Here is a 24,827-nt window from a genome sequence, read left to right as displayed (position 1 = left end):
GACTAAGTGTACTTCATCACTTTTTTCTTTTTGGGGGCGTCATCAAGTTTTTGACACCTTATTAGGCGACTGGTGGTATTCGGATGTTGCCATATCCTAAAAGTGGTACAATCAGTGAAAAGGTTGAAAAGCCCTGGTATATAGTATATAAGTTACTACAGATTATGTTTTCTGATCCACATTTTAGATTCTGCTTTTTCTCTTTTAAAATAATTGTATAGTAAACAAATTCCTGTTTGTTCTATTAACCTTTATTTTCTCTCTTCTAATATTTCAAAACAGGGTCCCCGAGAAGTTGTTATTTGGCTTGCTGTATTTCATAAGCAGAAAGAAGCATTAGAAATCTTTTCCAGGGAGATTGCGCCAGCTGGAACAGGAATGGGTACATCTTCAATTTCTAACTCTTCCTATTTGACAATTCAAATTCAACACATTTGATTTTTTTTCTTTTGCTATTGTACTTTATAAATGAATTCTAATTAATTCTAAATAAGCTGTGGAAAAATCTGTGGTCTTCTGATTAAAACATAAGTACTAACGATTAAAAGTATTTTATACATGGGCAGAAAATTTTCAGAAGATTTTTTAAAAACTGATATGTAGTGTTTCCCTGGCAGATTTATTCATTGTTAATTTCACTAATAAAACTATTTATAACTTTCATTGGGATTAATATTTCATGTTTGTATTCAAAATTGACAATTTAGGAATAGTTAGCTAAACAAATGTTTATATTTGTAAACTATTTAACAGAATTGGTTCTGAAAAATATCACCCTTTAAAAGTTGAGTGGAAAACAAGGTTTTGGTTAGGGTGCACCACATTTTACAGATAGATCAGAATAGTGAATATGTGTTTTGGCTTAGCATGTTATATAAATCCAAACACATGTAAGTAAAGACAGTTTCAAAGTGATCAAAAGTGTCACTCAACGTGTCACACTTCCTCCCACCTAACCAGTTAAGGGCCCCATCTTATTGAAGAAAAGGAGCCAGTCCTTTAAAAATAGAGCTTTCTCAGTAAAAGTTGCCTCTTTTTTAATGTGATGGTATAGCAGCAGAAAAAACTGTATGTATGTGTGAGTGTGCAAGCTAAAAAGATGCTGAGGAGTTTTAGGTTGGGAAAGAGAACCTTGGGATAAAATGATGGCACCACTACCAGCCCACTCAGCAGTGATAAGAGCCACGACAAGAATTGCAGAGGAGCAGTAAGCAATAGAACACAGATTAAAAATCCTAGGAGACTTCAGCCAGGAGAAGATAATATACAAGGGAATAGACAGTTTTCCTTCATAGACCTACCTAGCAATAGCATAGGTAGTTCCAGAATTGCAATACAGGAGATTCTTAATGGTGGTAGTGGATGTCTCAGCCTGGAGAACAGGTATCTGAAGGAGCCAAGAAGCTGGTAGTGATTTGGACTAGGAGCACATGGGCATAGGCAGGGCTATCTATGTGGGAAGATGTGCATGTATGGCTAGCAAAGATAATAAGCTGAACAACTTTGGAATGATTGCTAGAAGTAATGGAGACCAGCAAGGGATCCAGCACCAGGCCAGGTATAGCAATAGTTGGTAGAACACTAAACCTTTTCATCCTGACCTCAGCAGTAACTTGCCACACCAACAATATCAAAGACAGAAGAAGCCATCTTGAACAATGGCAGTCATGAAAATAATGATTGAGGTGCCAGAGACTGGTCATGAAAGAAATTAGATTCTTCCTGACTCTACACTGAACAGGACCAAGACTGTAGTAATTCAACTGGCAGATATTATTATAAAAGGGCTGGTTGTGTGAAAAAGGAAGAGATCCTGGAAAACCTTGTAGAGTGTTGACAACCAGAGGGCCTGGAGGACCTCAGAGGAAGTGTGGAGGCAGGAGAAGACCAGACAAAACCAAAATAATCCTTTCAGAAAGAGGATGGCAACAAAAAGCTCAGGGAGAAACTAGAAGGAATTAGCAACAGTACAGCAGACTCCGACTAAGGACCAATTTTAGAATATGGCCACATAGGCAATGGTCTAGACTGCTAAAGTTTAGGGAGTGCTAATGCCACTCCTCTTCCAAATCATTTTAAAAATACAGTTCTTTGCATCAGTAAGAGATGGTGGCATCACTCAAAATGGCTTGGGGCAGTGCCATATACCTTTTAGCCAATGCTGCCCTCTGGTAGCGTGAACAGTGAACATAAATTGTGAATTTCAAAACACAGACATAAAAAAATCCCCTTCAAAATTAAAACAAGTAGTGTGATCAAATGCAGCTCTGAACTTTATAGCCTGTTATACATATAGTCATGTTTGCAACTATACAGTACTATAGTACGCAGCGGGGCTCTAGATTGGCCAGTTCAATTATTTCTCTTCTGGTTTTGCTGGCAATCTTTGACTTATAATTAGCAGAATTTTGCACTGCATATATTTCTCTTTTAAAAATTTCTTGAAGCATAATTACCATAAGAATATGGGCATCTCTATATGAACAATAAACATTATTTTGTTCCATCAGATAGTCTGTTATTTCAAATAAAAAATAAACTGTCAATATACAAAGGAACAAATAACAAGTCTGCCTCTTGTAGTGAAATTGCAAGTCGCAGTAATGTAATAACTCACTTAATGACCACGTCATTTAGTGATGATGTTGCCAGTCTCAATTGTGGTTGGTAAATGAGGACTATCTGTTCTTCCTCAAGGATATGAAGTGGAATACTGTATTTCTTTTATTGTTTTAAGGTAACAACTTAGTGTAACACTTATCTCTGTAGAATCCTCAGAACCACTTATATTTTAAATATAAAAGCATAACAGTAAAATGCCATTAAAAGAATCTTCTTCCAAAACCAGCAAAAAAAAGTCTGCCTCTATTAATCTACAGTCTGACCTATACATTTAAAAATAATAGAAACTATCAGATGAATCTGGAATCACTTTATAATCTGCATCCAACTATAAAGTATATTTTTTAAAGAATTAGATTATTGTTCCAAGCTTTCAGCTCATGCTGGAGCCCATCAGCAGGGAACTTCTATCTCTCCAGAATAAGTGCATTGGGCTGTTCTACATGTTGTATTTATATGGTGCCTGGTTGTGTTTAGCTTTTAGTTGTTAATTAGGATGTTGACAAACAGATGGGAAGGAAGCTAACCACCAGATTGCAAACAATTTATATGATTTGAAGAAAAAACAGAGTAAATTCCAGTATCTTGCTTTTAATAATAGGGTATGAGTGTGCACTTAGTGCTCTTAAAAATGAATTAAAGATCTGGAAATCCAACAAGATCGGATTCCTTTTCCCAAGAATGTTTATTTGAGCAGTGAAACTCCTCCTTTTAAAGCAGCAAGATACTTATGTCAAATAACCATTCCAAAGATCCAAAGGGCACTAACCTTAGCATGCTGCAATGCATGCTACAGAAGTTTTGGAGGGCCAATACAAAAAAAAATCTGTATGAGCAGAGACTATGCTCCTGTAGACAAGGGGCCACTGAAACTGTAGCTCACATCTTGCTATACTGCATCTTCTATAAGGACTTACAGACTCAATTTATAACACCTTACTTAATAAAATATCCAGGAAATACTGATCTTTTTTTATGTGCAACTATTGCTATCAGATCAGTACAAAGTAGTTTCTTTGAATGTAGCCAAATGTGGCTGTGCTGTATGTAAAATTAGGCAAATTTTAACTGCCCATTGATAATCCACCACCAACTCCAATATATAATTCTGTCTGCTTTTTATTTTTGTTTTTTACTATTATTATTTTAATGCTTTTGTTTATAGTACTGATCCGTGTCCATAATAAAAACTGATTGAACCACCAGATTGTGAAAACATGAGCGAGCGGTTAGACAAGGAGACCCAAATTCATTGGTAGCCTCACACTGCAATGAACAAGGACATGCATTCAATTTCGCAGCTATTACGATTGTTGGCCAAGCAGGGACAAAAGTAAGCAGAGAAATGATTGAAGCTTGGGAAATGGGCCCCTTGTTAGTAAGCAGGAGTGCCAATTTACCACCAACTAATCAGATACCTAGGAGCCAAGGGCACAGCAGTACAAGGAATCAACAATCAATGACTTAATAGCCAGCCATCAACACCCTAATTAACAATGTTAAGCCTGAAATCTGGAAGAAAAAGCCTTTTGTCTCAATGATCAACTCATATTGGATCCTGCAAGATTGTCCTGAGACATTTACCTTCATTTGTGAGAATTAAAATAATATGATAACTAAGAATCTGAGTTTTGAATTGGAAAATCTCTATTGCAGAAATTATTTTTATTGCAAATATGTAGTTCACGTTGTAAGCTGTTATATTTAGGGTCACAAACCTCAATGAACTGAAGCAATATTATAAAGAGTGGGCCAAAATTCCCCCACAATGATGAGAGAGACTGATAATGTCATACAGAACATGATTACCTCAAGTTATTGCTGCTAAAGGTGGTTCTACAAGCTATTAAATCATAAAGTATATTTAGTTTTTCACATATGGCTTCCCTATTTTGGCTTTTTTTTGTAAAATAAATGATGACATGGTGCAATATATCATATGTGGCTGTTCATCTCAGGTTGTATTTTAAGAACTGCTAAGCACCAGGTGATTTTTACTATTGTCCTGATATGTAAAGCCATAGAACTCAAAGAGGGTGTACTTTCTTTTTCACATGACTGTAGATTCTCACTGGTCACATTACTGTACGTATTAGCTCTTCTTAATTACTATTTATATTAGATTTTTTAAAACAATGTTGTATAACACTCTAAAATCCTATACATTTATTACTAGCAATGGCTTCCTTCCTTCCACTCAAACAGGATACCCTATATTATTTCAGACAAGTCACTGTCCAGTCTCTTCTTTAAAACCTCCAGTGATGAAGCACCCACAACTTCTGATGGCAAGCTGTTCCAGTGGTTAATCGTCCCACTGTTAGAAAGTTTGTCCTTAATTCCAGGTTGTTTCTCTCCTTGATCAGTTTCCAGCCATTGTTTCTTGTCCTACGCTCTGGTGCTTTGGTAAATAAGTTGATCCCCTCGTCTCTGTGACAACTTCTCAAATACTGGAATATTGCTATTATGTCACTCTTAGTCCTTTCTTTAGACTAGTCAAGCCCAAATCCTGCATATGTTCTTCATGTTTTCATCTCTAGGCTTTTAAACATCTTATTTTGCTCTTCGTTGTAGTCTTTGCAAAGTCTCAACATCTTTTTTGTAATGTGATGACCAAGGATTGTATTAGCTTTTTTCACTGCTGCCACTGCACACTGCTGTCTCATACTTAAGTGATTGTCCACTAGAATTCTAAGGTCCTTCTCACAGTTATTGTTTGTGAGCCAGGTTTCGCCTAATCTGTACTTATATCTTTGTTTTTTTCCTGCCTAAATGCAAAACCTCGCTTTTCTCCACATTAAATTTCATTTTGTTGGATAGGGCCCATTGTTCAAGTCTGTCAAGATCTTTTGGGATCCTGAGCTTGTCTTCTGGGTAGTTGGCTATTCCTGCCACCTTAGCATCATCTGCAAATTTGATGAGTTCCCCTTCTCATCTAAGACATTTATGAAGATATTGAAGAGTAGTGGGCCTAAGATGGAATCTTGTGTACCCTACTGCTTATTTCCCTCCATGTAGATGTAGTATCATTAAGGATGACTCATTGAGTACAGTTTGTCAGTCAGTTACAAATCCATCTGGTGGTAATGCTATCTATCCCACATTTTTCTAGATTACCAAAAAGTAAGTTGTGGTCTACTTTGTCGAATGCCTTGCTGAAGTCTTAGTATATTATGTCCACAGCATTTTGCTGGTCTTCTAATTTAGTCACTTTGTCAAAGAATGAAATAAGATTTGTTTGGCATGATCTGTTTTTAACAAACCCATGCTAGCTTTCAGTTTAACTTTATTTGTTTCTAGATGTTCACAGATCTGTTTTTTTATTATCTTTTCCAGTATCTTCCCAGGTATTGATGTTAGACTGAGTGCTCTGTAGTTTCATAGGTTTGGGGTTTTTTTCCCTTTTTTGAAGATGGGAACCACATCAGGTCTTTTTCAATCCTTAGGTAATTCCCCAGTGTTCCAGGATTTTTGAAAGATATGGTACAGTGGTCCAGAGATAACATCTGCCAGTTCCTTCAGAACTCTGGGATGTAATGTAAGGAGAAACTTCCTGACAGTGAGGACAATCAACTAGTGGAACAGCTTACCCCCAGAAATCGTGGGTGCTCCATCACTGGAGATTTTTAAGAAGAGACTGGACATTCACCTGTCTGAGACAGTATAGGTTCTCCTGTTTGAGCAGGGGGCTGGAGTAGAAGACCTCCAAGGTCCCTTCCAGCTCCTATTCTATTCTATTCTATTCTATTCTATTCTATTCTATTCTATTCTATTCTATTCTATTCTATTCTATTCTAATCCATAAGGTCCAAGGGATTTATATTTGTCAAGATCAGATAGGTGTTCTCTAACCATTTTCTTGTTTATTTTAATTTTTATCTAGTCTGTCTTTTACAGTTAGGTTTTTGGTAGGTTGGGCTCTCTTAAGCTGATATGTCATGAAAAATTGTACTTTTTATGCTTTCCCTCTTTTATGCCATATAAATGTCTATAGTAGTCTAGGATCTGAATAAAAGTTAATGATTCTAATGTAATAAATAAAATATTTCTGGATCTAATAGAAAGTCAAGACACTTATAATGCTTGATCAGTCCTTCTTCATTTCCTTGGCATACAGATTCATTTTATTGTTGGAAACATTAGAAATTTAGAAAAGTTACGTTAAATATTTATTTAAAGAAAAGAGAGTGACTGAATAAATATATAAGTAGTATTAAAAACTTAATTTGGTTAAAATGATATTTTTGTAAAGAAACATCCTTTTAAAAAGCACATACACATATTGAAAGTTTTTAAAATATTTCTTTTGAAAATCTGCATTGTGTAAAGCAATTGATTAAATATAAATTAAATATTTTGAAAGTATTTATTGCATTATTTGTTTTGACTAAACTATCATAAATAGCAGTCTCTATTGACCAGTTACAACTGGAAATTGTAATAATTACACAGGAAAAATTAAACACTTTTGGAATACATTACATTTACTTCCAATTAACTAACTATACTACTTTGAAACATGGAATACAGTAACTAATATAAATATATAAATAAATTAGCCATTGCTTCTAGTGAAAATGAATACATTGTTGATTTTAACTTATGTTTATAGAAGAAAGGTCAGTGTGTGGTCATAGTCTAATTGACAATAAATTTTATTTTCTACCAAACAGAGCAAAGTAAAAGGATATTTATCTATATAATTTTAACTTTTACTAAGATAAGATAGCTGTATGCATCTTGATGTTTGCTATTGATGTTATTTGCTTTTAGGAGCATTTTTAATATTTTAAAAACATTTCCTTATGCTGTATATCTTCAAAACAATACTATTTATTAAAATTTCTTACCTCAGATCATATGTAAGTATAACTAAAAAATTTTTAAACTATTGTTGAAAGTTCAAAGCATTGTTTACAGTATAAACATGAAAAACCGATTAGTATACCTTGTAGAAGGAAAGCTATGTTATTTTATGGTAACCAAAAATCAGGAGTTGTCTTGTAGTATCTTTTGAGATTAATAAATGTTATAAAAAGTAATAAGCTTTTATGAGTACAGACCCTATTTAATGACCCTTGGTACTGTCTGAGCTTGGTTGTTTTCTTGCAGACATTTTATTATCCAAACTAGTTAACATCATCAGTGCTAGTAAGGAATAGGTTTGCTCTCAGTTTATATTCTAGTGACTTGCCCAATTAGTGTTGGTTGGGGTTTTCTTAGAAGTTCTTTGGTTGTATTGCTTACTGTTAGCTTGTTTGGCAATTCTTTGTTTGGGGTATTGTTTACTTCTTGATTGTTGGTCTGATGTTAATCTTGGAGTTAATCTATGCTTCATCTGGGTCCTGATTGCTAGTGGGGAAGCATTTGGTCTTTTTGTTCCCTTTTTGGCTTGTTGATTTTCTCTTTTTCATAATATGTCGATATTGTTTATGTTTTTGTGTCTACTGATGGCTAATTTGTCAGAATGCCAGGCTTCCAGAAATTCCCTAGCATTTTTGGACTTGGTTTGGTATAGGATGGTCACAGTTTCCCAGTTAAACTATTGTTAAGTCTGTCCATATGTTGTGAAATTAAAAGAGTTTTCATTCTGTCTTCTCACTGCTAGTTGCTGTTCATGGATGCATTCTGCTAATTTTCTGCCTGCTTGTCCTACATAGTGGCTGTTGCTGAATGTTGTAGAACATAGATGACTCCTGTGTTTTTTTCACTCAAGTCCTGTTTTTACTCCAATGCAGCCAAGATCTGATTATTATTGATGGCTTTAAGCACTGTAGTACAATGCACAATTGTGATCAATTGTGTTGATCACAATTATTGAGCATGAGAATGTACAAATTGTCTTTGAATTTTGGAAGTGATTCAACATAAGAAATGTAATTGATATTGTAATGGATTGGAATGAGGTTACAAAAGACTTTGCATGGTGTTTGATGACACTGTCTACCAGGTTTTATTTCTAACTTTAAAGGATTTGATCCTATAAAAGAGCCCCCCCAAAATGAAACCACATTGTGTTGCTCCTAAAAAGCAGAGTTTGATGAAGTGGAGGAGGAGGAGGTCTTAGATAAACTGCTTCAATCCCATGTAGAGGAAGTTTCAACAGAAAATCTCCAACAATTTGTTGCTGAAGAGCAAGTAGAAGGCAGGAAAAAGTCCAACAAATCACCATAAGCTTTCCACTTCTGAGTTGAATGCATTTTAAAAAATACAATGGCTAGAAGGTAGTGCTTAGAAAGGAGCAGGTAGCAGTACATGGAATTCTTGTTTGAAACTATATAAGCAGCTTCTATACAAGAGAAAAAAGAACAAAACAACACTAAATGTGTTTTTCAATAAATCTCTAAGAAACAGATCTTCATCAATCTCCATAATATTGCAACCTTAATGCCTCTCATGCCTTATTTATCAAGCTGTCATCACTTATTTTCATTGTATTACACTAAATTTGCATTACTGAGTTAAGAATTTAACATTTTAACTCTATACAGTACACACTTTATAAATTGCAACTGGTTATATTTTAATTACAAATGTTTTTCATTCTTGACTGATCTGTCCCAATCTTATTTTTTCTGTAAGTCCTATTATTCATATTGCATAATCTTATATAGCACAAGTATTTCTACAAGGACAAAATTATCATGTTATATAATAACCAACTATAGTAGTTCACTCATTGTGTGTATTGTATTTTGTTAAATAAACTGCAATAACTGTGTTCAGATATAATCTATAAACAAAGCTTGATAAGCTATTATGGACATGTCATGTTAAAGTAAAACCAACCACTTTATGGCTTCCCTTGCTTCAAACTGGTTCAACTAGAAATCAAACCATAGTCTGAATATAATTGAGAGTAGAATTCTTACACTCTGGATTCTAATTTTTTTCTACATTATCAGGAGTACTGTATGTTGTAGGATTGTTCATGTAGTTTAACATTATATCAAAACCAATCCCATGGGACCTAAATATCAATAAAAGGATTGTCATTGGTGAATTGAATTATTGACAGTGATTTGGACTCTTTGTCAGTGCTCCAAAGTAGACTTGACTCAGAAATCACAGTTGTGTGAGCTAATATTACTTTCTTTTAAAGTTATAGTCTGAATACACTCCCCCCCTTATCTTTATGAGAACTAGGGAAGGTCTTGTCTGATGGTTATTTGATGGTTACAGCTTTTCCTCCTTTTTCTCAATGTTATTCCTTTTTTCCATTTACTCTTTAAGCAGGTTATGCATCTTTATGATTATTTCATTTTAGTTGAAGAATTGCTCTCAGGACAATGGCCTGAACAGAAAAAGAAAAACTAACAGTTCTTAAAACTTTTATATATAATATTTTACCATGTGGAAAGAATAAAAAAGTCTTTTAAAATAGTTACTTTAAGTTCTATTTCTTGTAAATATTCTTGAATATCTCTTTAGAGACAACACAGTATAAATCCTCCAATTTTAATTTAAATAAGTTTGGAATTGATATTTTTATCAAGAAACATGAAATTGTAATAAACAACTGCTTCTGTGCCTCAAGGAATTCCACAGTGGTTACTTATTTGAGATACCCTAATAATCTTTTCTAGTTTCTTGTATTTGTAGTCCAGTAGGAGTAACTAAAAAGCCTGTTTCCTCCTATTATTGATTAATAGTTTCCTTGTTATTTCTTTTTATATATTCAGTATAATAAAATCTGATGGATAAAATTCCAATACCATAAACAAAAACATTTTAGTAACTATTCTGTGCAGTAATAATTTGTAAATCTAATGTGCTAACCCACAGGTCGGCAACCTGCGGCTCCGGAGCCGCATGCGGCTCTTTGAGCCGTCTCTTGCGGCTCCCAGCCGCCCGGTGCGCGCGCACCTCTTCCAACGGGCAGTGGTGCGCGCGCACCTCTCCAAATGGAGAGTGGCACCGCCCGTTTGGAGAGGTGCACGCGCACCTCCCCGAATGGGCGGAGGTGCGCGCGCACCTCCCCAAACCTTTGGAGAGGTGCGCGCGTACCTCCGCGCGAATGGGCAGCGGTGCCGCTCTTTCAGGAAGCCCGCCTCGGCCCGTCTGTGAAGCTGCCGAAAGCGGCAGCTTAGCAGACGGGCCGCGGCAGCTTCCGCAAAGAGCGGCGCCCCTGCCCATTCCGAGAGGTGCGCGCGCACCTCTCTGAACGACCGGAGGTGCGCGCGCACCTCCCCAAACCTTTGGGGAGGTGCGCGCGTACCTCCGCGCGAACGGGCAGCGGTGCCGCTCTTTCAGGAAGCTGCCGCTTTCGGCAGCTTCCTGAAAGAGCGGCGCCGCTGCCCCTTCGCTTTCGGCAGCTTCCTGAAAGAGCGGCGCTGCTGCCCCTTCGCACGGAGGTACGCGCGCACCTCCCCAAAGGTTTGGGGAGGTGCGCGCGCAACTCCGGTCGTTCGGAGAGGTGCGCGCGCACCTCTCGGAATGGGCAGGGGTGCCGCTCTTTGCGGAAGCTGCCGCGGCCCGTTTGCTAAGCTGCCGCTTTCGGCAGCTTCACAGACGGGCCGCGGCGGGCTTCCTGAAAGAGCGGCACCGCTGCCCATTCGCGCGGAGGTACGCGCGCACCTCCGGTCGTTCGGAGAGGTGCGCGCGCACCTCTCGGAATGGGCAGGGGCGCCGCTCTTTGCGGAAGCTGCCACGGCCCGTCTGCAAAGCTGCCGAAAGCGGCAGCTTTGCAGACGGGCCGTCGCCATCGGGCAACCGGGAACCGGTTCCATCTCATTTTTTTAAAAATGGCAGCCGCGTGCGTCCGCGCATGCGCAAAAAACCTTTTTGCGCATGCGCGTGCATGGACACACGCACGCGGCTCCCTCTTTTTTTAATTTGTGATGGAACCGGTTCCCAGTGGCTCTTTTCCTTTTTTAGGTTGCCGACCCCTGTGCTAACCCTTACTTCACATCTACTTGTCCGGAGGTTGATATTATGATGACAGCTGGTTAAGACTTAAGGCAGTTTGAGATTTTAAAGTCCTGAGTACATGTAAATATTATGAATGATAACAAGTGTGTTGGATGTTTCTCGAACAAATTTAATAGACAGATCAGTCTTCATTCATGTTTGAGTACATAATCCTAAAAGATTTGTTATTTCTCAGTTGGGCGGAAATGGCTAAAGCAATTATAACTGAACTCTGCAAGTTACGCTACTGCACAATATTGTACTGAATGCAGAACATTTGGTTTTAACTGGTTTTGTCATCTAAAAATTCAGATTGTAATAACTTCAATGACTGGAGCATTTGTCAAGAAACAAAGACTATTTTCCAATATAGGTTTTTATCTTCTCAGCCTATTATCCCATTTATCTTAGCCTTAGCTCTAATTACCATTTTCTGTTTTTTTGTAATCAAGTAATTCTTACTAGCCACATTCCTAAATAAAAAAGTACTTTTCTGCTCATTAGCCAGTCTCTCCCTCATCTCTTTCTGTTTCTTCACTTTTTCTAGTACATTGGAATATCTGGTAATATATTTGCTGGAAGTAAGAACAAGTAGTAGTTTGTCAGATCTGCCTGGCTCGGCTTGAAGGGCCTCACAGGTATCCTGCCATAAGAAGAAGGGGAGAAAAGGTAGAGAAGGATGAAAGGGGGCAATAAAGCTTTGTGTGTACATAATAGGAAATTGGGAAGGGAGAAATTACAGGTGAGAAGGACCAAAGCAGCCAGATCCTTTTTGTACCAGCATCCCACATCCAGGCACCCTGAGTAATATCCAAATTACCCCCAAACATCTCAGAGTTCTCAAAATATCTTGGTGAGCTCCAGTTGGCTGGAAATGGACTGGTCACAGGGGGAGAGATGGGCTGGAGGGGGGCAAACCTACACCTTATTTTTGTATCCAGCGAGCATGGATTTCAGAGCTGGCTTGACTTTACTGCTATCATCACTCTTAGTAAAAGAACACTTTGCTTTAACCAAATGGAATTGAAGGTTTTTTGGGGGGGCAGGTCTAACATAGTTCCTAGTACTTCCTTTCTCATTCAAATTGCTTACCTTTTCATTTCTAGGAATCAATTGTTGCTGTCTATCCCATTGTTATTTCAATTTTTTAAAAGAAAAGCTCTGTCCACAATCATTAGGCTGTTATTTATGTGTTTGTGTTTAGTGGAACTGGGAAATACTAACGTCACCTCCAATTTTTATTTTATCTCTTTTTTTAAAAAATAAAAAAGGCAGAACAAAGCTGGCAAAATGAATAACAAGTATGATTAAAAATGCTATTCCTCCACTTCTAAAGATCCTATGATACTGATAGATAGCATAAGTGTAAACTAACTTTGCCTCTGTGGTTTTCATCAGTTGTTAAGGAGGAGTAGACTTGGGGATTGTGGGGAGGAGTTGATTAGGAAGATGTTGTATTGTCATTGTTCTGGTGCTGTATTTTTTCACATACATTGTCATAAATATCAGCTGAGATTTTTTCATTTGAAAGGAGTTCATTTTATACTTGCAGATTGAAAGATATTCATAGTCAATACCATTTTTCAGCTTGTCTATAAAAGGGTTCCCAGCCTGTGGGTTGTGGCCATCTACTGGTCCATGACCTATTTGCAACCAGGCTGCATAAGTTGCTGCCTGGTGCGCGTGCGTGTTTGTGTGCACACAGCGCCACTCATGAGCATTGTCACTGCTTGCAACCCCACTCACTTGAAGGTTGTGGGTGTTTGTGGTCCCACTTGTGTGAGTGCTCAGAGCTTCACTCCCATGAGCATTGCAAGAATTCAGGGCCTCACTCATGTGAGCATCATAGGTGCTCTCAGCCCCACTTGCGTGAGCAATGGGTGCTCATGCACATGCACACCCATGCACTCATACCTGCCCATCCCACAAAGCCATCTCCCCCCTTTCTCCCCTCCCCCCGGAAAGGTTGGGGAACTCTGCTTTATAATATCTAAACCTCTACCTTGAAGCAATTCAATCTAAGTTTCTTGAAGCTATCCTTGCAGTTCCAAGATCTGTTAATAATGATGTTCTACATTTCGTGACTGTCTTGATCTCTGTGGATGCTAGAGTTTGGTACTATCTTTTAAAGCTTTGGTTAAAAGATTTTTTCCCCTTCAGTGAGTCTGCCCCTGTGCTTATAGAATACCTTAAGTGAACCTGTTTAAAAATGTTGTTGGCAAACTCCATTCCCTAGAACTGGAAAGCAGTGAAATGCCAGAAATATCCTTGGGCACTTTATCTAGGACACATAGCTCTTTACATAAATATAAGTCTGGTTGCCAGCTTCGTAGTTCTTGGGGTCCTTTCAAATGGACATATGCCAGTAATTTTGAAATGTTGCTGAGTCTTACCTTTGACCAGCCTGGATGCCTTCTTCTTTGCAGTTTTGCTGGGGCATTACAAAAATATCCCCTTATACCAGCACAGGTGTCCTTGTAGAGATGGCTTGGTATAATCCTTCAGCCCTATGATTTAAATTTGTTCTCATCAGCCAGCCAGCCAGCCAGCTAGCCAGCCACACATACATACTGTATATACAGTATGAATCATTTTGAAATTTCAATATTTTTACATAAATATGACTTAAAATGTGATCTATTCTCCATACAAGTTCTAAAACTAGATAAAGAAAATCTAATTAAACAACAAAATCAAAAATATTATACTTCATTTATTCATTGAAAAAAATCATAAAAAATAACATACAGGTAATCCTCAACTTACAACAGTTCATTTAACAACCATTCGAAGTTACAACAGCAGTGAAAAAAGTAACATGACCATTTTTCACACTTATGTCTGTTGCAGCGTCCCCATGGTCATGTGATTTACATTTGGGTGCTTGACAACTGGTTCGTATTTATGATGGTTGCAATGTCCTGGTGTCATGTGATCCCCTTTTGCAACCTTCTGACAAGCAAATTCAATGGGGAAGGCAGATTCACTTAACAACTGTGTTACTAATTTAACAACTGCAGTGATTCACTTAATAAAGGTGGCAAGAAAAGTCGTAAAATGGGGCAAAACTCAATAATTTTTTTTTACTTAGCAACATAAATTGTGGGCTCAATTGTGGTCATAATTTGAGGACTACCTGTATTTGTGTATGTATGGCAAAAAAATGTGAACTTCTAGGATTACCAGTTCATTTGGAAGAAAAAATAGAGTAAAATGTTTCAGTCAATGAGATGATTATCAGATGTGGGTATAAAAGGCCTGTTCTTATTTAAAGAACAGAATTCTGGGGATTCACTGTCAAAGTCTGATCTTCACAACAATGTGTTGTAGAAGTGTATTGTGACTTCTGGATAGTTCAAAAAATTATTGTTGATGTCGCAATACTATTTTCAAAAGAGTTGGGTTTCCATTACCCCACTGTAAGATCATGTAGGCAGATCATGTATAAATGAAGGCAATGAAGGCAATTCAGCACCATTGTTACCCTCACTAGGAATTATAGCCCAACCATACTGAGAACAAGGTGTGTAATACTCTAGAACAGGGGTCGGCAACCTTAAACACTCAAAGAGCCACTTGGACCCATTTCCCAGAGGAAAAAAAACACTGGGAAGCATAAAACCCGTGCATGTGAAGGGGGGAGCTTGATTGAAGAGTTTAATTAAAAAGAAATAAAGGCTGCTCACCTGGCAAGCTGACTTCACACTGTTCTCGGACAAGCTGACACACATTCTTATTGGGCTGGCTCTCCTGCCCTGCTTTCTGCTGCTTCCTGCTTCCTGTGCAGACACAGCAAAGGCAGCAGCCCCGCCCAATAAGCTTCTCAGTTTCTCGGAGAACAGCGTGAGGCCACTCTCTTTTTTACACACAAACACACACAGAGAGAGAGAGAGAGAGAAAGAGAGAGAGAAAGAGAAAGAGAAAGAGAGAGAAGGGAAGCACAAGTGTCTCTCTCTGTCTCTGTCTCTCTTTGCAAATGGCGGAGGACGACTGGGAGCCGCAGGAGAAGGCTGAAAGAGCCGCATGCAGTTCCAGAGCCGCAGGTTACCGACCCATGCTCTACAAGGTCTCAAAGAATCTCAGGCTAATGTTTAAGGAACTAAAGGCTTCTCTTGTATTGATGAAAGTCTTTTCAGTTTTTTATGAGACCACCATCAGGATACTGGACACAATGTGTGAGACAGAATTGCAAGGAGAAAGCTCTACTCTCCAAAAAGAACATTATTCTCATTTACATTTTACAAAATATCATGTGGATGAGTCGGAATGCTATTAGAAAATGTTCTGGATGTGGATAGCTGACACCAAAATATAACTTTTTGGCTTCAATGAAAAGTGTTATGTGGTGAAAGGCAAATACTGCATTCCAATATCCTTATCCCATCTGCATTCCAGTATCCTTATCCCACCTGGAAAACATAATGGTGGCAGTATCATAGTTGAACCTGCTTTGCTGCCTCAAAAAGGCAAGTTGGCTTGCCATCATTGATACAACTATGAATTCTGAACTGGACCAGTAAAATCTACAGGAAAATGTTAAGGTATATGTAATACCTGGGTAATACAGCAAGACAACAATCAAAAACTCACAAGTCATATGCCCAAAGAATGTTAAAGGAAAAAAGTCAATGTTTGAAATGGCCCAATTAATCTATTATTTTTGCTTTCTTTCTAGTAGAACAGAAATAAAGGAGAAGAATAATTGAAAACTAGAATGTATATCCAGACTGAAATTTATATAAAGTGTAATACACATTCGAGTTTTTAAATTTTCTACTCATTTTTAAAAATGCTATTTTTAAAAATCTTATGTTAAAAATTCTACATTAGTTGAACAGTTGATTTAATACCTTTAATGCCTTTCCCCATATCATAGATACTAAAAGTATTTTCTTGCTAGTCCAGTTACAGCCCTATAATTTCTCATTAAAGTTTCAAGGTTTTACATACTTCCATTCCAGTACAAATATCCTTGACTTATGATCACAATTGGGACCAGTATTTCTGTTGCTAAACAAGGCTGTTGTTAAGTGAGTCCTGCCCAATTTTACAATCTTTTTTGCCATGGTTAAGCAAATTACTGTTGTTTTAAGTGAATCATGTGGTTGTTAAGTGAATCTGGCTTCCCCCATTGACTTGGCTTATGGGAAGCCATCTGATAAGCTCACAAATGGAAATAATGTGACCTCAGGAGGACGCAACTGTTGGAAATACATGCCAATTACCAAGCACCCAAATTTTGATTACATGACCATGGGGATGCTGCAATAGTTGTAAGTGTGAGAACCAGTTGTAAGTCACTTTTTTCCTGTGGTTGTTGTAATTTCCAACAGTTGCTAAACAAATGGTTATAAGTCAAACACTACCTGTAGATATCTTTTTTTAAAAAAGAAAGTTTCCCTGCTCTTATTTTAATTGAATAAATAACTCTAAACATAATACTGTCATTTGTCCTAGATGTTCTTAAATTGTTAATATTTTATTAAATATTAAATATTAAAGAGCCTTGGTGGAGCAGTGGGCTAATGCCTCCTTAAGTAACACCAGCTGCCTGCAATTAGTGCAGGTTCGCATCCCACCAGGCTCAAGGTTGACTCAGCCTTCCATCCTTCCAAGGTAGGTAAAATGAGGACCCAGATTGTTGGGGGCAATTAAGCTGACTTTGTAATAATGCCGCTTGGGGTGTGTGTGAAAGCCCTAATAAGCAGGCATATACATAGAATGAAGGCTACTGCTAAGCTTGTAAGCCGCCCTGAGTCTTCGGAGAAGGGCGGGATATAAATGGAATTAAAAAAATAAATAAATGGCATTACTGTTTTAGAATTTAATATTCACTCTTTATGAAAGTATAAAATGGTTCTGGAGTATACTTTCACCTGGGCACTGAAAATTACAGTCATTCTTTGTGAACTGTTTTTGGCTTTTTAATGTTCCAGTGTTTACTTTTTCATTTCATTCTTTTTTAGCACCTGGAGTAACTGCAATTATTGGAGGACGTCCAAAAATGTAAGTGTTTTTAAAGGGGAATTATATTAATTACTATTCTTTTCTGATGTTCTAATGTTTTGCATCCTAAGGTACAGAGAAGAACAACAAAGATGTTTAACGGACTGGAGGCTAAAATATATAAAGAACGGTTGCTGGAATTGGGTATGTCTAGTTTAATGAAGAGAAGGACTAGGGATGACAGGATAGCAGTGTTCCAATATCTCAGGGTTTGCCACAAAGAAGATGGGGTCCAGCTATTCTACAAAACACTTGAGGGCAGAACAAGAAGCAAAGGATGGAAACTAATCAAGGAGAGAAGCAACCTAGAACTAAGAACAAATTTCCTGGCTGTTAGAACAATTAATCAGTGGAATAACTTGCCTCTAGAAGCTGTGAATGCTCCAATGCTGGAAGTTTTAAAGAAAGATTGGACAGCCATTTGTCTGAAATGGTATAGGATTTCCTGCCTGAGCAGGGGGTTGGACTAGAAGACCTACAAGGTCCCTTCCAACTCTGTTATTCTGTTAAACTCCAGATTGCTGGCTGGAGTAGTTGAAGATGAATTCAAGGCACATATGATTTGCAATTCTTCCTGAGGAAGGGTACTGCAGTCACTGAGTTTTCAATATACAAAGCTTCATGAAAAGTAATGCTTCCAATATTACAAGTTCCTCAAAGAAGGCAGTTCTGATATGATAGAAATTCTGACATGTTCTTCAGCATCTTTTCTTTCACTTTACTTAGTGGGAAGTTGCTGTGAGAAAAGGTTGTTTTGCTATTGTTCATGAAATGGATGCATGCAGTTTGTACTTGTCAGTGGGCTTTAAGCAATTTACTGAAGGAATTCTTCCTATAGACTACCAAATATAGGCTGTTTATGTTATTTAGTGTGTTGATGTAAGTTAACTGTGCATTAAAGCTGATGGACCAAAAAGAGCTGATTTGTGTGAGCAAGACCAAATTGGACAACTTAGGTAGCAACATAAGAGTTTCAATTGAGAAGGGTTGATAACCTGATTAAGGGTTTCTTGAAAGATGAAAACTCTAAAAAATGAAAATTGCCAGAAAATATTGTCACATCAAAAGAATGAAACTGAGGAATATCTTCACAATACAAAACACATAACTTAGAAATGAAGTATACAAGTCTATGGACTATCAATCACAAAATTTCACCTACAGAATTTTTTTAAAAAAATCTAGGCTTCAGCAAGAAAACTCATAGTTACTGTTGAGATACAGATGACGTTATTCATATAGCTTTCTTTGAACCTTCTAGTACCATAACAACTAAGAATGCTACATTTTATCTCTCAAAAATTGCTAAGCAGAGCTTGGAAACACAAGATGGACATTTTGCTGTAATATGACAATCCTAGGTCTCACATCTCACAAGTCATCCAAGAAGGAATTGTGGAGTTTGATCTCACTATTTGAACAAATGAAGAAGTGGAAAGTACTGTAAGGACCTGATTCAAGTGAAAAAATCTGGAGTACTCTGAGGACAACTTTAATAACCTATGTAGGAAAGGGCAATGATTATGTGGAAAAATAAAAGGAAACAAAACGCTATTTAAAGTTATTTTTCATTCAACCCTCTTGAAAACTGCAGTAGCACTATTGAGGTTGTATGTCTGTGGAAATTCTTAATCATCATGGTCATTCAGTTCTCTGAACTGAAGAAGCTTCTTGGATGAGAAGCAAAATATTTTCAGAGAAAAAGCCAAGAAAGTCCAGTTAACTTTTGAAAGAGCACCTTTGGGACAAGGATAAATTTCATAGGTACTGGCAATAAACAAAAAGGTTCCTGAAGTGATTCCATTTTAGTAATTTTCTGAAGGCCAACATTTTTGGGGGGGCAACATCAATAATTTTGTTACGTTGCCAATATTTAAATTGATACCTGAAGCACTATAACTGGACTTAAGGAGTTACAAGGACAATATGAAAACCAAATGAAAGGTATTTCTGTACACATATATTTTTAATTTGCACCTTTTTTTCCAGATCTCCTGTTCTGAAACCACTTTTCTTCCTTTATCCAAAGAAGTATGTCAAGGTAGGAGCTGCTGTTTAGCACTAATCCTAAAAAGATGGCAAGTCTAAAATATAAAATTAAAAAAATAGAGTTAATCTTTGGGAAATAACAGCGAAGGAGGAAAACCTAAGTTGCCAAGCTTATCTGTTCCTCAGAACTTGCATGGTATTTCCTCCATTCCCATAGAGAGAAAGAGCAGAGACGATTGTGGAAAAAGGGAAGCAGCAACTGGAAATGATGATCAACCTAAAAATATCAATTTGACCAATAGGAGATACAGAATACTGGTTCAGTCATCAGTCTATCTTGCAACAATGTAAACTTTACATAATTTGTTATATTTTAATATGAAACTTCATAACATATGTATTCTTACTTCGAACTCCCCCACCCTATATTCGTTTGGGAGTGGTAGAGATTTCAGATTTCATTTTTGTTAGATTGTGAAATATTTATTTGTAGTATTACAGAATCCCAATTTATATATATAAATTGGCTTTCTGTAATACAACAAAGATATGGTGTGTAACCATGACATTGGAGGGGACCACAGCCAAGTGGATGGTCACCCTCTACAACAATGACGATGCCCCAGAACTACGGAACTTCAGTCACTTCATGGGGCCTTGCAAAATGTTTTGAGGATCCCCTGGCTGACTGCAAAGCCAGAACCAGAATCAAGACTATAAATCAGGGCCACCAGTCCAGTGCTGCCTTCACTCAAGAGTTTTGCAACCTGGAATGCCAACTTACTGATTGGCCACAAGGTGTGCTAATAAAGTGTTTCCAGGATGGGCTTAATGATGATGTGTACAACACCTGCATCTCCAGGACCAACACACACACACACCATGCCTGCTACATTCTGGCTGAGGAGATTGAAATTGACCTGGATTGTTCAAGGAACTAGCCCAGCCATGTGTGGAGAAGATTCCTCCTGGAAAAAGAAGCCCCAAAGCCACCAACCTGTGAACAGAGCTCATACCAGCACTCTACTGGCTGTTTTAAGTGCAGAAAGGAGGGACACTGAGCTGCTGAATGCCAAGCCACATGCCCATCATAGAAAATGGCCCTGGGACCCACCGAGAAGTCAGCAAAGCCACATTAAAAAATCCGAGAGGTGGCCTTGAAGTCATTGAGTTTACCCCATCCCCAAGGATGATGAGAGAACTCTGACTGTCCCAATTGATGGGCTGATGGAGAGTGATACTGACTCCAATTATGACCCCTTGGTAAGTCACCCAGTGGTCCCAGTAACCATCCAGAGCCTTGGTCTACTCTGCCCTAGTCGAGAAGCTGGCTTAAGACTGAAATAGCTGGTTCCAGATGGATTTTTGCCAGATGGATTTTTGCCAGCTGGATGGCTCAGTAGCATGGGAGGGCCAGCAACATTCATCACCAAACCAATAGAAATGAGAATGGGGGGTGCACACAGAGACTTTAAGCTGTATAGTGGCACCTGGTATAGAAACCCCTCATGCTGGGTTTGATATATATTTATATATTTATTTTTATTAAACTTATATACCGCCCTTCTCCCATAGGACCCAGGGCGGTTCACAAGGCAATTAAAACAACATTACAATACAAAAATTAATACCAATTAAAATAGATTAAATTTTCTTTAATTAAAAAATAAAACCCCTATAACTCTGATTAAAAACCCAATTACAATAAGTTAAAAAATTAAAAAATCCTCAGTCCTGGGCAGAAAGTTCAAAGACCAAGGTCTTCAGGTCCCGGCGGAACGAACGAAAATCAGGGGCAGTCCTAAGATCTACGAGTAACTGGTTCCAGAGGGCAGGCGCGCCCACAGAAAAGGCCCTCCCCCTGGGTGTTGCCCGCCGGCAATCCTTTGCCGGCGGCACCTAGAGAAGGCCCTCCCTGTGGGAGCGCACAGGACGAAGGGAACTTGATGCCGGCAGCAGGTGTTCCCTCAGATATCCCGGACCCAAGCCATTTAGGGCTTTATAGGTCATCACCAGCACCTTGAATCTCACCCGGAGGGCAACCAGAAGCCAATGCAGCTCGCGGAGCAGAGGTGTTATATGGGAGTATCGGGAAGCCCCATCACAACTCTCGCGGCTGCATTCTGCACCAGTTGAAGCCTCCGAGTGGTCCTCAAGGGCAGCCCCATGTAGAGAGCATTGCAGTAGTCTAACCGGGAGGTCACGAGTGCATGAGTGACTGTGCGCAAGGCATCTCAGTCCAGATAGGGCCGCAACTGGCGCACCAGGCGAACCTGGGCAACCCCCCCCTGGTCACGGCTCCTATATGATCTTCAAGGCTGAGCCGCGAATCCAGGAGGACACCCAAGTTGCGAGCCCTATTGACGGGGGTAACACCTCACCCGCCATCATTAAAGATGGAATAGAATGGTTCACTCGAGATGCCTGTACGCACAGCCACTCAGTCGTGGCAGGGTTGAGTCTGAGCCTGTTTCTCCCCATCCAAACACGAACCGCCTCCAGGCAACGGGACATCACATCGAGGGCATCACTGAGTTGGTTTGGGGTGGAAAGAAAAAGTTGGGTATCATTGGCGTACTGATGATACCCCACCCCCAAACCACAAATGATCTCACCCAGCGGCTTCATATAGATATTGAACAGGAGGGGAGAGAGGACCGACCCCTGAGGAACTCCGCAAACAAAAGACCTCAGGTCGGACCTCTGCCCTCCCATCAACACCGACTGTGAACGGCCCAAGAGGTAGGAGGAGAACCACTGCAAAACAGTGCCCCCCACTCCCAACCCCCTGAGACGTCGCAGCAGGATACCATGGTTGATGGTATCAAAAGCCGCTGAGAGATCTAATAGGACTAGGACAGAGGAACAACCCTTGTCCTGAGCCCGCCAGAGATCATTCATCAGCGCGACCAATGCCGTCTCCGTGCTGTACCCGGGCCTGAAACCCGATTGGTACGGGTCAAGATAATCAGTTTCCTCCAGGAACAGAGGAAGCTGATGCGCCACCACGCTCTCAACAACCTTAGCTAAAAAGCGAAGATTGGAAACTGGACGATAGTTATTCAAAATAGCTGGATCCAGGGCAGGCTTCTTGAGAAGGGGTCTCACCACTGCTTCCTTCAAGGCGGCGGGAAAGACACCCTTGCTCAAAGAAGCAGATATCACTGCCTGGAACCAGCCTCGTGTCTTCTCTCAAACTGAATAAACCAGCCAGGAAGGGCACGGGTCCAATAAACAGGTGGTAGAGCTCAGCCTCCCCATAATTCTGTCCACCTCCTCGGGAGTCACAGGATCAAACTCAGTCTAGATAATACTCTCAAGACCGCTCGATTCCTCCCCGTCAGACTCTGCCCAGTCAGAGTCCAAACCGTTCCGAATCTGAGTGATTTTGTCTGCCAGATGCTGGCTAAACTCCTTGGCCCGCCCCTGCAAGGGCTCCTCCCTCACCTCCTAAGAAAGGAGGGAACGAGTTACCCTAAACAGGGTGGCCGGGCAATTATCTGCAGACGCGATGAGGGCGGCGAAGTAATTAGACTTCGCCGTCCTCATCGCCGCAAGATAAGACCTAGTGAAAGATCTTATTTGCAGTCGGTGAGATTCAGACTGGCTGGATCTCCAACAGCTCTCCAGACTCCGTCTCCGATGTTTCATCTCCCTTAGCTCCACAGAAAACCATGGAGCCCATCGGGATCTGCACGGGATCAGGGGTCGCAAGGGTACAACCCGGTCAAGTGCCTCGGTGGCAGCCCTCTCCCAAAGCCTCCACCAAGGCATCAGCCGGGCTGTGAGTGAGGGAGATAGGTATAGACCCAAGCGCCATCTGGAATCGTTCTGGAACCATTAGGCGCCTGGGGTGGAACCACCCCAGCGGCGAGGGGTAGCCGTAGGAGGTGATGATCGGATCATGACAGGGGGACAATATTTGGCATACCCCCTCCCAGATCATCAAACCACTGTCCAGATAGGAAAACCTATCCCGGATGTTGATACGGCCCTCCGTGCAACCACCTGCTACCATTCCCAATCGTCGTGGGGATTTGAAACCCCACCCCACAACCGGAGGAACCAGAAATCCCTAACCCCAAGCTCGTCTCGCTGGGAACCATCTCCGGCCTGGACTGACAGCCGGTTGATAAAATACCCTTATCCCTCCCACCCCTATCATTCACCCCCCTCCCTAACCCCCTAAAACAACCAGCTAAAAACATAGTAGGGGCTTTTTAATCTGCTTCAACCAGCAGCCCCTATCTATGCCCAACCACCTCTCAGGGTCCCAGCAATTGGGCCCGTCCTCAAGGGAGATAGAGCACAAGGCGGCAGGTCGTGCCCAGGCGGCAGGAACTCTCCTGAGGGCATATAAGTCTGCAAAAGAGTAGTATAAGCGGGCCATATGCCAGAATGTCCACATTGGGCTATTTGTAGGCAGCTAGATGGTTAAAATAAAGATGTTAAGGAACATTGTTGATATTATCAAGTCAGGACAGCAAAACAAAAACCGTTAAGCCAAACCCATCCAAGCCAAGCCAAGTCAAGCCAAGCCAGCTCTACTCTCACCCGAGCTGTGTTTATGCAGCTGATAAATGAAGTTCTGCATGAGCATCTGTTCAAAGAGGTTTTGGTCTGTCTGCATGATATTTTGATTTATACCGAAACTGGCAGAGCAGCTAATGTTGGTCAGGGCAGTGCTCAAAAAATTCCGAGCAGCCCAACTTTATGGCAAACTCTCCAAATGTGAATTTCAGTAGAACAAAATTGACTAAGGTACCACATTTCCCATGGAGGAATAGAAATGGACTTTGAAAAGATGCGGGCAGTGCTGGAGTGGGCTCATCCTGGACCTGGAAGCAACTACAAAGCTTTCTGGGGTTTCGGAACTTTTACTACCAATTCATCCCATTGTTCACTCAGATTGCCCTCCTTATCACCAATCTATTAAAGATGAAGGGGGAGGAAAAGCCCTAGTCTAATCAACTGCTGAAATGGACCATGGAATGCAAGCAGCATTCAAAAAACTCAAATGCCTGTTCATGGCAGAGCCAGTGCTGAAACATCCAGATCCCAATGCCCCCTTTGTAATTCAAGCAGATGCTAGTTTGTCACAGTGGGGGCAGTGCTCTTGCAGAAAAATGAGCAGGGGGTCCTGCAGCCATGTGCCTATAGTTCCAAAAAACTTAGTGAAACCGGGCATAGGTGGGCAGTTTGGGAGAATGAAGCATATGTGGTTTGGGAGAAGGAAGCATATGCAATGTGCTGGGTGCTCCTAACCTGGAGGCATTTCTTAGAAGGGGGGGAGACCCCCC

General features: G+C 39.9%; 1 protein-coding gene across 3 annotated transcripts in view; it reads left to right on the top strand.

Moving 5' to 3' along the window:
- The window catches only part of LOC310642935 (uncharacterized protein), a 100,377-nt gene that overhangs the window by 53,057 nt on the left and 22,493 nt on the right, over nt 1-24,827 (top strand). For all 3 annotated transcript variants that reach the window (XM_083366915.1, XM_083366914.1, XM_083366916.1), the window contains 3 exons: nt 283-382; nt 17,499-17,538; nt 19,528-19,579. In XM_083366915.1, coding sequence (XP_083223041.1) covers nt 283-382; nt 17,499-17,538; nt 19,528-19,579 — 192 coding nt within the window. The remainder of the gene's footprint in view (nt 1-282; nt 383-17,498; nt 17,539-19,527; nt 19,580-24,827) is intronic.

This window comes from Vipera ursinii, assembly GCF_947247035.1.
Source record: "Vipera ursinii genome assembly, chromosome: 7".
NCBI lineage: Eukaryota > Metazoa > Chordata > Lepidosauria > Squamata > Viperidae > Vipera > Vipera ursinii.
Note: the sequence above shows the minus strand (reverse complement) of the source record. Positions and strands in the feature narration are given on the sequence as shown.